Source organism: Mizuhopecten yessoensis, unplaced genomic scaffold, assembly GCF_002113885.1.
Source record: "Mizuhopecten yessoensis strain PY_sf001 unplaced genomic scaffold, ASM211388v2 scaffold5061, whole genome shotgun sequence".
In the NCBI taxonomy this organism is placed as follows: Eukaryota; Metazoa; Mollusca; class Bivalvia; order Pectinida; family Pectinidae; genus Mizuhopecten; species Mizuhopecten yessoensis.
The window spans coordinates 85,892-98,759 of record NW_018405860.1 but is presented as its reverse complement, the minus strand read 5'-3'; the positions used below and the strand labels follow the sequence as shown (position 1 = coordinate 98,759).

At 40.0% G+C, this 12,868-nt stretch overlaps 1 protein-coding gene across 3 annotated transcripts in view; it reads right to left on the bottom strand.

The window, feature by feature from the left end:
- The window catches only part of LOC110450172 (NADP-dependent malic enzyme-like), a 32,032-nt gene extending 19,706 nt beyond the window's left edge, over positions 1 to 12,326 (bottom strand). The window contains exons 1-6 of one of the 3 annotated variants that reach the window (XM_021497455.1): positions 12,292 to 12,308; positions 8,321 to 8,407; positions 7,146 to 7,298; positions 4,002 to 4,285; positions 2,233 to 2,308; positions 1,260 to 1,421 (exon numbers count right to left, since the gene is read on the bottom strand). In XM_021497455.1, coding sequence (XP_021353130.1) covers positions 1,260 to 1,421; positions 2,233 to 2,308; positions 4,002 to 4,285; positions 7,146 to 7,250 — 627 coding nt within the window. In that variant the 5' untranslated portion in view covers positions 7,251 to 7,298; positions 8,321 to 8,407; positions 12,292 to 12,308. Of the gene's footprint in view, positions 1 to 1,259; positions 1,422 to 2,232; positions 2,309 to 4,001; positions 4,286 to 7,145; positions 7,299 to 8,320; positions 8,505 to 12,291 lie in introns of those variants that run through there. The other 2 variants (XM_021497456.1, XM_021497454.1) reach the window with 2 other exon arrangements.
- Between the last annotated feature and the right edge of the window lie 542 nt (positions 12,327 to 12,868).

Sequence of the window (12,868 nt, the reverse complement as noted above, 5' to 3'; positions counted from 1 at the left end):
ATAACAGTAACCTCCCCGTTACATTTACTTCCTCTAAGGTATACATGATAACAGTAACCTCCCCGTTACATTTACTTCCTCTAAGGTATACATGATAACAGTAACCTCCCCGTTACATTTACTTCCTCTAAGGTATACATGATAACAGTTTCCACAAAACAACTTCAGTTAATGTGCCTAGTTTCACTACAATTCCCCCCATACTGTAAACGTGGTTATTTACTCTGGGTGAAAATTACGCGATTTGAAGGTCAAAACTATACGCGCCGGGGTAATTTACGTGGTCGTAGTAGACCGATGTTTACTCTGCATAGTTATCTCCCTTACTTTACAAAATGTTTACAGGTAAAAATACTAGTATCTACTGAGTACATGTTACGTATACGTACCAACTGGTCATTGGACAGATGCAAATAAAGGTGAACTGTATTCTGTGTATGTGTGTGTCTTATACCAGCTGATCTCGTAATCAACTGGGATCAAACAGGTGAGTGCTATTTAGTCAAAACAAACCCGTTTTCCAAATAACAATGATAAAACCATAAACTTTTCGAAAGTTATCGTAACTCATCGAGTGCAGTTAATGACTCTACCATGATGACTGGGGCATTTACCTGTGTAGGGATCGTTGCACACGATTACTAGCTGTTTGTGTCCCGTAGACATGTGTGTGAGTGACGTGTACCGGACCTCAATGTACCCGGGTTTATTCATGACTTTCTCTGTGCCTTTATATATATATTTTCAAATTTGTTGTTCATTAAAACCTTAAATTTATCAAGTAGTTTATTTCAGTTGTCATTGTTTTTATTTTTTACCATTACAAGACAATGTACGTTAATTAGTAATACGTAAACAAAGCAATATTACAGGAGGACATCACACACACGTACCAATATCTATCAGAGTTGTTGTTCCTTACACTATCGACGAAACCATACGCGTGGGGGAAATTTACCCGGACGACCCAACTCCGCGTAATAAGCGTAAATTTCCCCCACGCATAATATTCCACGTTTACAGTATAACTACTTCTTATTGCCCATTAACAGTTAATGTTCCACATTTATCATTAAATAATAACTTACTTAAGGCCTAAGAAATAAGTTGATAATGCTTCAATTCCAATTTGTAGCTTCCATTTTTCCCACTGACCCTCAAAGTTTTTTGAGTGGATATCTACCTCACAGACATATTATTTTTAAAAGTAATCTCCTGGTGAAAGGTCAGAGAAATTTCACAGATCCTGACAGTGTTACCTCGTTGTTGGTGCCGACATCCAACATGATGGGGAGACACTGGTGGGGTTTGATGCCAGCCAGCCCAGTGTACAGGGATAGTTTTCCCACAGGGATTCCCATCCCATAACATCCTAAGTCTCCCAATCCCAGGATCCTCTCACCATCCGTCACCACGATAGCCTGCAGTCACACACAGACACTTTGTAATAGTCATATAGGAGCTTAATAATAAGTATTTACAACTGTTCAGTGGCCGGGCATTGTCAATTAGGTATAACAAAATTCAGTTGGCAAGATATCATTTTCAATATCACCTGCTATTGATGGCACTGTTTTGAAATTAGAGACATGTTACTGTCTGCAGTAAATGTGATTCTCTTTTATTGCAATAAGATTTGAATTTACTTTTTCACATAACATTGTAATACTAAAATCTTTCTGAATAACAAAAATTAAATATACATGTCGCTTATTATAGAAAAAAGGGCCAATGCCAATGGGTCTTTATCACTCACCTGGTATTAATCTCACACAAGTAATCTTACAAAAACAGACAAGTATTAAAACTATTTAAATTTAATTAGGAGACAAAGATCATGACCTAAGACTCTTGGTGGTCAGAAGTACCGGTTAAAAGGTTTTCAAACATGTCACCCCAGTGACTATAAAAATTAGTAAAGGTCATTCCTTTGAACAAACTTGGTAGCCTAACAAGCTACTGGTCAAATATCTGGGCCATTGACATTGATTTGTATGGGCCAATATCGCCTCTACAAACACTGAGGTCATTAATTTTGATCTGTATTGGCCCAGTCTTTATTACTACATTTATTTAAACAGTAACTATAGCAGGAAGCCTTGAAAGACAATAGCCATCTTAACTATAATACTGAGACCTCAATTAAGTTACTTTACTTTACGATACTTTAAACATAATTTAGTGATAGCACTATATCTTCTTTTTGTCATTTTAATAAGTAGAATTGGTTACCTTCACTTCGTCGATCACCCAGTTGCTGAGGACATCCGACACATGGCCCTTGTCTTTGATTGTGATGTACAGACCTCTAAAAAACAAATTACAACACAAATATCACTTTTTGATGCAAGTATATGATCAATTTGTATGTTTACAGGACCAACTTACACACACAAACCTTGATAATATAACTGCATTCCCTCTGAAATATGTTTCAATAGTGAAATTGTTGTTTTAATGGAACAATTTTGTATAAAAGGCTAAAAATATGTCTCCCAAAATACTGACTCAGTATACGTAGTGGGCCAACCAGATTAGTAGTGACTAGATTAAGGAGACTTGACTGTACAAGAATACATGTTAAACTGTATAGTAATTAAATGGGTCTTTCTCAAATTTTGAAGCAACTAACTGGAATATACTTAAGTTCAGACAAAACAATACACTGTAATATCACCGGAAGTTGTAGCTGGTCATAAGAACAAAGTATTACATTGGTTTTCATTACTGTGTGTACAGTCTTAGCTAAATTTCACATAGAGCAACACAATTGATTGAACAGGATATTACCAGAACAGCCTTCAACATTCTCCTTAATCAATACAGTATTCAACTAATTGTTGATTCAGTCTGGTTGTACACCAGCTGGGCTTGTTAATTATGGTATTGTACAAATAAAAACCCATGAAGTCCAGATCTGTCTCACAACATTTCAATTTACAATGATTATGAAGTCTGGTTGTAAGGACTCATAGCAAATCTTACAATCACTGAATCAAACTAAAGTAGGTCTCAATAAATGTCTTTATAGTCCCAATCTCATGATTAAGTCTCTGTCCTACTACGTGACTTTAGTCCTGAATCTTACAATTAAATATGTCCTACTACATGACTTTAGTCCTCAGTCTTATGATTAAGGCTCTGTCCTAGTGTCCTACTACATGACTTTAGTCCTCAGTCTTACAATGATGAAAATCTTTCTCACTCACTGTCTCTAGTCCTCAGTCTTATAATGATGTCTAGATCTGTCTCACTACATGTCCATACAGTCCTCAGTCTTATAATGATGTCTAAATCTGTCTCACTACATGTCCATACAGTCCTCAGTCTTATAATGATGTCTAAATCTGTCTCACTACATGTCCATACAGTCCTTAGTCTTAAATGTGATAATGAAATCTGGCCCCATACCAAATTGTGTTTTTTCAAATGATCTTTTTTTTTACTAATAGACCATACATTTTTACCTTCATTTCTCAATTTTCCTAAGAGTCTGTACAACAAAAAGAATACAGGAAATGCTACATTCTACAATGAGATGCATCTTCAAATTTTCCACAATCAAGGAAAGTAAATATATTCTTAAATATCTCAAACTAATCCATGAATGACTACAGAGTTAACACCACAACTCTGATGCTGTACATCTGAATGGTATATAAGTAGATACATTATGTAGTATACAGTTCAGAACTGTAAATGTATTCACTACAGTAATCACATTCACATTGTATATGACTGTAAACCCATGTTACAAAACCTCTTCTGACAATAAATGCAAACTTCAAAATCAATTAAGATATAATTGAATGCAGGATGCTTGACCTTTGCCATATATGTAGTAATTTCTTAACAGCAGAAGGTAAGTGAGGTTACTCTACAACAATACACAGTACAGTCATCACCATGACTGTCAAAGATATAGCTCTGGGTCAGTTTTGACACATTATGTTGCCATCAATCAATTGTATATATACATATTTGCTGTACATGTTTAATACCTGGGTTTTCTGTAGATGAGTCCATACTTGAGACAGGCAAGACCCACAGTTGGGGTATAAATGACTGGCATCATCAGTTCTACATTTTCAGAGACCACTTTATAAAAAAGCTTTTCATTTCTGTCCTGGAGAGCCATAAGGTAGATGTAGCGATCAAGGTCATTCTGCCAGCGATGGAAATTCTCCATCACAGCATAAACCTGCTGTTCTTGGTTTAATTGGGCAGGAGGCATCAGACCATGAACTCCAAGGATTTGTCTCTCTTCCAAGGTGAATGCCAGGCCCTGAAAATAAAGCCTTGATGTTTATACTTAAGTTGTATTATTATTTTATCATTGTAAAGTACCTTTAACTATGATTATAGAAAGGATTGAATACCAGTAAACTTAGCATGACACACAGAGCTCAACAAATTGTATGCAAGCTGATGAAGTCAGTCATCATATCATCATAAAGAATAGTGCAAGTGCAGGACAAGAAAAGTCAGCACTGATGAGGGCAAAAGCTTAATGTACTTGCGTCAAATGCACTGTTACCAAGTGGTCCAAAGTGTCTAAAAGTTCCTGTTGTCCCAGGGTTTTTTAGGTTGGCTGGCCCGCTTGGTTTCTTTTCAGAGAACTGGTTTTTTTTTAAATTTATAACTGCTATGTACGTATAGGACTTTATAAAGTATGAGAAGGATAGCGAGGAGTAAAGATGTAGGACTTTTTAAAGTATGAGAAGGATAGTGAGGAGTAAAGATGTGAGTATATTGTGTTAAGGGCGTGTGGTTGATTATAATATGCTAATGTTGCGCTCATTAAACTATGTCTACTGCATGCGACAGGCTAAGCAGGCAAACATACAGATGTGTTTGTTGTATTCTGACAAGTGCGGCAGGTGATCGTGTTGCAGGGACAGCAAAGATGACAAAGTCAGGGGAGCACGGGTAGTAACATGCACGGACTGGAAGTGGGACACAAATAGGCAGTGAAGAAGGCAGAAGAAAGACTGAGGCACAATGACATCATTGGAACAGTTGCAGCAGGGCGCATTGAGCTAGGAACAATCTCCCGATCTAATTGGGGAAGGGCTAGCCAAAGGCAGCGCAGAGAGATGACACAAACAGAGGTCAGAACGATGGAAGAAGACACCAGGCAGGTACGGGCCGTTGGCATGAGCAAACAGGGAAATTGGCTATGGTATGGTGCCACCCAGTAGAGGTTGGTTGCAGGGGTTTCCCTGACCAATCTCTATAAAGGACTTTGAGGTTGCTGGGGATGCTAGGGATAGAGTGGAAGAAGCTGGTGGGTGCTGTGAGCAAACAGACAGAGATGGCATCCAACTGGATATGGAGGAAGAGAGAAGAGCTGTGGGGTGGACACCAACAACAGTGCTAGTCCCACAGTGCCATAACATAGGACATCAAAAGACTTGATTGATGATGCAGGAGGCTACAGCAACAACATGGCAGCATTCGTTTGGTTTGGTTTAACGTCCTATTAACAGCTAAGGTCATTTAAGGACGTGCCTCCATGTGTGTAGTGTATGTGTGTGCTTGCGTGTGTGTATGCAGGAGACAGGGTATGTTGGCGTGATTGCCTTCTTGTGATAGCGCGGATCTGATGCTGACTTTATAGTGCTATCTCACTGAAATACCATGTCAAAGGCACCCAGCACAGCATTTCGCCAGGTCATATTATACTTACAACGGGTGAACCAGTGTTTGCCATTACCTAAATGCTGAACATTAAGCAGGAAATTTTAACTACCATTTTTAAGGACTTGAGTATGTCCATGGCAATTCCAACCAGCAGCAGCAAGAGCCAACCAGTCCCTGGCTGGGTCTGATCAACCCAGTAGGCACAACTCTGGAAGACTTTGTGGTTAACTTCCGATAAGCGCCAAAACGTCTAACGATGGACATCTAAAGAAGGACATCATCCACCCGATGATGGGACTGGCCAGTATTGGATTTTTTCTGATGTATTCAAGGTATAGAGTAGATGTGTTCTATGTTTACTCTATCTATTTGTTCTTTTTGATATCACAAACTTTTACAAACTATCAAAATATGAGACCACAGGGATCAACCAGGAGGTTCTGGAGCCTATTAATGCTTGAACTATGATGTGCTTATTGACATGACTGCCGATGCAGAGGTGCATCACACTAGAAAACAGGATGTAAAATAATTATACACATATTTCTGAACTCAGGGAAGTCTTAAGTGAAAGCATTGATAACTTTCTGCATCAAATTTAATGTTTAATACATGCTTACAAAAATCAATGCACAGTTCGGGAAACATGCACAAACGTATTCCTGGTATTTAATGTTCTATTATGTATTATGATAGCAATAAAATATTATCTACAGTTACAATCAATCATAATGGGTATCTCATAGTCAAAACAGATGGTACATGTATATCACTGATAAAAACTTAGTTTGTAAACACAGAACAAGTAGGTTATCTGTTAAAGTGAATATATATTTCTTTTTACTATTTTTACCGTTTATATGTATATTTTTTTTGCATCAGTGCTAATCCCTGCAGATGATACATGGAGGAGTGATTTTTTTCGTGTTCATGATTTTTGAACTCAGCTCATTCTGCACATTTGACAAGTAATTGCTGTTAATTTATTATTTGTAAATTGTATTACAAATTGTATTTAAATACTAAAATAGTATTCGTGACCGTATAATATCATCGTTTATTATCAGTCAGTCCTACCGTCCTTGGGCTTATTACCGAAATAGAGTGACGGCCTTGTGAGATAATGTTTATCAGTGAGAACTATGTTAGTTGGGTTGTGTGTCAGTGTCGTATGATCCGCTGACGTTGCCGAGTTACTAGCCTACGACTCCATCCAATAATGTCAAGTCATGCCATGTGGCTAAAAGGTAGTGATCATTACACAAAACATTCAAATGAATTGTAACAACGCGGAAAATTGATAACAACATAATCACTCAAGCGAGTATTACACATGCACGCCGTACACCAGGTACAGGACGAAGGAGACAGCACAGCGCACAGTCAGTTTGACGAGTTCAACAGATGACATTTCGTTATTTCGTTGCGTTCTAGAAAATGACATTTGCAATATTCAACGCTAGTTTTACAAAAAATAATGATCATATAAGAAATCTCCATACCTTATTCAGAAGAGGGTCCCGTAGCAGGTCAAGACCTCTCACTCTGGGCCGAGCTACCGGCGTTATCGGTTCTTTCCTAGCAGCAGACGCTTCTTTCTCCGCCATTTTTTCCTACTTACTGAACGTTAGCGCCACCAAGCGGAAAGGGATGAACTGCAAACCGTTCCAAAAAAACTTTCAGTTGCGAAATATTCAAAAGTAGGCGTGCTAACTACACGCACTGCACAAACTTCACAAATATTATTAAAATGGGAGATAGGGTGTAACACATTTACAGATTTGTTAAATATCATGGATGAAATACATAAAAAAAGTCACTGCGGGCAAGTTCAAGCATGTAATTTATCACTGAAGCACTGATCATATGACGATATGTCTAATTTTAAGATTGTAGCCGCCTACTTTATGGAGGAGAATAGCTAATTTGGAAATCTAGGACCATTCCTAGAAAATGTTTAAATGTCTTTATAACAGGTCTTTAGATAGGCTGCGGCTGACTACATCGAATTTAGGAAAAATTACGAAACGTAGTTAGGCCTACATGCAATTTCGTAATTAGATAACATTAATTCATCATTAGCCGGTGACTGCGGTACGTATAACGTTAGCATGCTCTGACAGACTATTCCGGTATGTAAACATCAACTATATGATATGCTCCCTTTCTTAATTTATATCTAGTTATCACTATCTCTGCCGGTACAACAGACCATAGACCATAAGTTATAGGGTAGGCCTATAGTATCTAGGACCTTATATGCCGTCGTATTTTTAAAGTGTTACCATGAGTGAGGCAGTCCATAGGGACCTGATACTTTGTTACTGCTATATTTGGACCTAAACTAAGGTTTTCAGGGTAATTTTACACGGTTTAGGGGTCCGGCTATATCAACATCCGGTATACATGTCACCCCAATGATGATATATATACGTTGATATAAACTCCTAAAACCACGGAATTAGATTATCTAAGTCCGTGCTAAAACAGAAGATTACTCGAAACACCTCAGTCTAGGTCCAGATATAGCTGTACATAACAAATTCTCAAGTCCCTGTGAGGCAGTCAGCCGCATTGGTTAGATAGTATTAAAGTAAGAAGTAATTTTATATAGAGACAGTTAAAACTTGTTAGCGTTACATATCTGTCTTTGTCTGTTAATTAAAATATGACCTACCTGTTATGTTTGACCAGTAGTCCGCGTAGTTTGACCGAAATCCCTGTTACTTGTTTATGAGCTACTCACCGGCGTGTGCTTAATAATCTAGATCGGTATTGCCAATATAAAGAGAAACAACGTATGAGTACATAACGGATCGTAGCCCATCGTTACATTAAACTGCCCGTAGACTACAAGAACTTTCTCTTTATAGATTAAGGCTTATTTACAGAACTAGGAAAAGGAGGTCCCATATCTTATTACACTGACGCCATTTGAATATTATTCATGTGTAAAAGTATTTCTCTGACGTAGCTAGTTTACTAGCTGCCCCTTTCACCTGCTGTGCAACCGTTCTTTTATCATTATGATACTGTAAACTCATAAGTGTAATCTTACTACAGGTTTGTTAAGAACTGCATATATACTCTAGAGCTAGATATAGCTATCAAGTTAAATAAGAGCGAGGAATTCGGTCACTCCAACTGACTGAAAATCTATGAGCACAATCATATCACCACTAAGCTTCATTAACTATATCGCCGTGCTCAATAGCTATATCACCGTGCTCTACCACCATATCACCCTTCTACACGTCTATATCACCGTGCTACATCACCACATCACCCTTCTCCATATCTATATCACCGTGCTACGCATCACCATATCACCCTTCTCCACAACTATATCACCGTGCTCCACCACCACATCACCCTTCTCCACAACTATATCGCCGTGCTCCACCACCATATCACCCTTCTCCACAACTATATCACCGTGCTACAACACCATATCACCCTTCTCCACAGCTATACCACCGTGCTACACCACCATATCTCCCTTCTCCACCACCATATCACCCTTCTCCACCACTATATCACCGTGCTACACCACCATATCACCCTTCTCCACATCTACATCACCGTGCTACGCCACCATATCACCCTTCTCCACATCTATATCACCGTGCTACAACACCATATCACCCTTCTCCACACCATATCACCGTATTACACCACCATATCACCCTTCTCCACCACCATATCACCGTGCTACACCACCATATCACCCTTCTCCACCACCATATCACCCTTCTACACCACCATATCACCGTGCTACACCACCATATCACCCTTCTCCACAACTATATCACCGTGCTACACCACCATATCACCCTTCTCCACCACCATATCACCGTGCCACACCACCATATCACCCTTCTCCATAACCATATCACCATGCTACACCACCATATCACCGTGCTCCTTTACTGTATCATCGTGCTACATCACCATATCACCATGCTACACCACCATATTACCCTTCTCCACCACCATATCACCGTGCTACACCACTATATCACCCTTCTCCTTAACTGTATTACCGTGCTACACCACCATATCACCATGCTACACCACCATATCCCCCTTCTTCACAACTATATCACCCTTATACACCACCATATCATCGTGCTACACAACCATATCTCCATGCTACATCACCATATCACCGTGCTCCACCACCATATTACCCTTCTCCACCACAATATCACCGTGCTACACCACCATATCACTGTGCTTCACCACCATATCACCATGCTCCTCCACCAAATCACCCTTATACACCACCATATCACTGTGCTACACCACCATACCGTTGTGCTTCACTACCATATCACCCTTCTCCACAACTACATCACCATGCTCCACCACCATATCACCCTTCTCCACAACTATATCACCGTGCTCCACCACCATATCGCCCTTCTCCACAATTATATCACCGTGCTACACCACCATATCACCCTTCTACACAACTATATCACCGTGCTCCACCACCATATCGCCCTTCTCCACAATTATATCACCGTGCTACACCACCATATCACCCTTCTACACAACTATATCACCTTGCTACAACACCATATCACCCTTCTACACAACTATATCACCGTGCTACACCACCATATCACCCTTCTACACAACTATATCACCGTGCTCCACCACCATATCACCCTTCTCCACAACTATAGTAACTGTATCACTATGATTCATTGCTAAATCGTCTGGCTAAATGTTATTGTGATTTAATGGTCAGGAAGGAGGTTGCATTTGTTTCGACCATTTATTAGCACTGTTTTTGTAGTTCTTTTTTTAGTGTTTTTTTACATAACTTGAAATCTATGCTTTGTTTCACTTTCTGCCTTCTTGGTGATGTTTTCCCTATACTATCTGCAACCGCTACTGCCCATTCATTTCTCACTCTGGACTTACTCTCCTGTCGTTAATCCATCTCTCTCACCCTGTACTAACTCTCCTGTCGTTAATCCATGTCTCTCACTCTGTACTTACCCTCCTGTCGTTAATCCATCTCTCTCTCCCTGTACTTACTCTACTGTCGTTAATCCATCTCTCTCACCCTGTACTAACTCTCCTGTCGTTAATCCATGTCTCTCACTCTGTACTTACTCTCCTGTCGTTAATCCATCTCTCTCACCCTGTACTTACTCTACTGTCGTTAATCCATGTCTCTCACCCTGTACTAACTCTCCTGTCGTTAATCCATGTCTCTCACTCTGTACTTACTCTCCTGTCGTTAATCCATGTCTCTCACTCTGTACTAACTCTCCTGTCGTTAATCCATGTCTCTCACTCTGTACTAACTCTCCTGTCGTTAATCCATGTCTCTCACTCTGTACTAACTCTCCTGTCGTTAATCCATGTCTCTCACTCTGTACTAACTCTCCTGTCGTTAATCCATGTCTCTCACTCTGTACTAACTCTCCTGTCGTTAATCCATGTCTCTCACTCTGTACTAACTCTCCTGTCGTTAATCCATGTCTCTCACTCTGTACTAACTCTCCTGTCGTTAATCCATGTCTCTCACTCTGTACTAACTCTCCTGTCGTTAATCCATGTCTCTCACTCTGTACTAACTCTCCTGTCGTTAATCCATGTCTCTCACTCTGTACTAACTCTCCTGTCGTTAATCCATGTCTCTCACTCTGTACTAACTCTCCTGTCGTTAATCCATGTCTCTCACTCTGTACTAACTCTCCTGTCGTTAATCCATGTCTCTCACTCTGTACTAACTCTCCTGTCGTTAATCCATGTCTCTCACTCTGTACTAACTCTCCTGTCGTTAATCCATGTCTCTCACTCTGTACTAACTCTCCTGTCGTTAATCCATGTCTCTCACTCTGTACTAACTCTCCTGTCGTTAATCCATGTCTCTCACTCTGTACTAACTCTCCTGTCGTTAATCCATGTCTCTCACTCTGTACTAACTCTCCTGTCGTTAATCCATGTCTCTCACTCTGTACTAACTCTCCTGTCGTTAATCCATGTCTCTCACTCTGTACTAACTCTCCTGTCGTTAATCCATGTCTCTCACTCTGTACTAACTCTCCTGTCGTTAATCCATGTCTCTCACTCTGTACTAACTCTCCTGTCGTTAATCCATGTCTCTCACTCTGTACTAACTTTCCTGTCGTTAATCCATGTCGCTCACTATGTACTAACTCTCCTGTCGTTAATCCATGTCTCTCACTCTGTACTAACTCTCCTGTCGTTAATCCATGTCTCTCACTCTGTACTAACTCTCCTGTCGTAAATCCATCTCTCTCACCCTGTACTTACTCTCCTGTCGTTAATTCATGTCTCTCACTCTGTACTTACTCTCCTGTCGTTAATCCATGTCTCTCCCCCTGTACTTACTCTCCTGTCGTTAATCCATGTCTTTCCCCCTGTACTAACTCTCCTGTCGTTAATCCATGTCTCTGACTCTGTACTAACTCTCCTGTCGTTAATTCATGTCTCTCACTCTGTACTTACTCTCCTGTCGTTAATCCATGTCTTTCCCCCTGTACTAACTCTCCTGTCGTTAATCCATCTCTCTCACCCTGTACTTACTATCCTGTCGTTAATCCATGTCTCTCACCCTGTACTAACTCTCCTGTCGTTAATCCATCTCTCTCACCCTGTGCTTACTCTCCTGTCGTTAATCCATGTCTCTCACCATATACTTACTCTCCTGTCGTTAATCCATGTCTCTCACTCTGTACTTACTCTCCTGTCGTTAATCCATGTCTCTCACTCTGTACTAACTCTCCTGTCGTTAATCCATGTCTCTCACTCTGTACTAACTCTCCTGTCGTTAATCCATGTCTCTCACTCTGTACTAACTCTCCTGTCGTTAATCCATGTCTCTCACTCTGTACTAACTCTCCTGTCGTTAATCCATGTCTCTCACTCTGTACTAACTCTCCTGTCGTTAATCCATGTCTCTCACTCTGTACTAACTCTCCTGTCGTTAATCCATGTCTCTCACTCTGTACTAACTCTCCTGTCGTTAATCCATGTCTCTCACTCTGTACTAACTCTCCTGTCGTTAATCCATGTCTCTCACTCTGTACTAACTCTCCTGTCGTTAATCCATGTCTCTCACTCTGTACTTACTCTCCTGTCGTTAATCCATGTCTCTCACTCTGTACTAACTCTCCTGTCGTTAATCCATGTCTCTCACTCTGTACTAACTCTCCTGTCGTTAATCCATGTCTCTCACTCT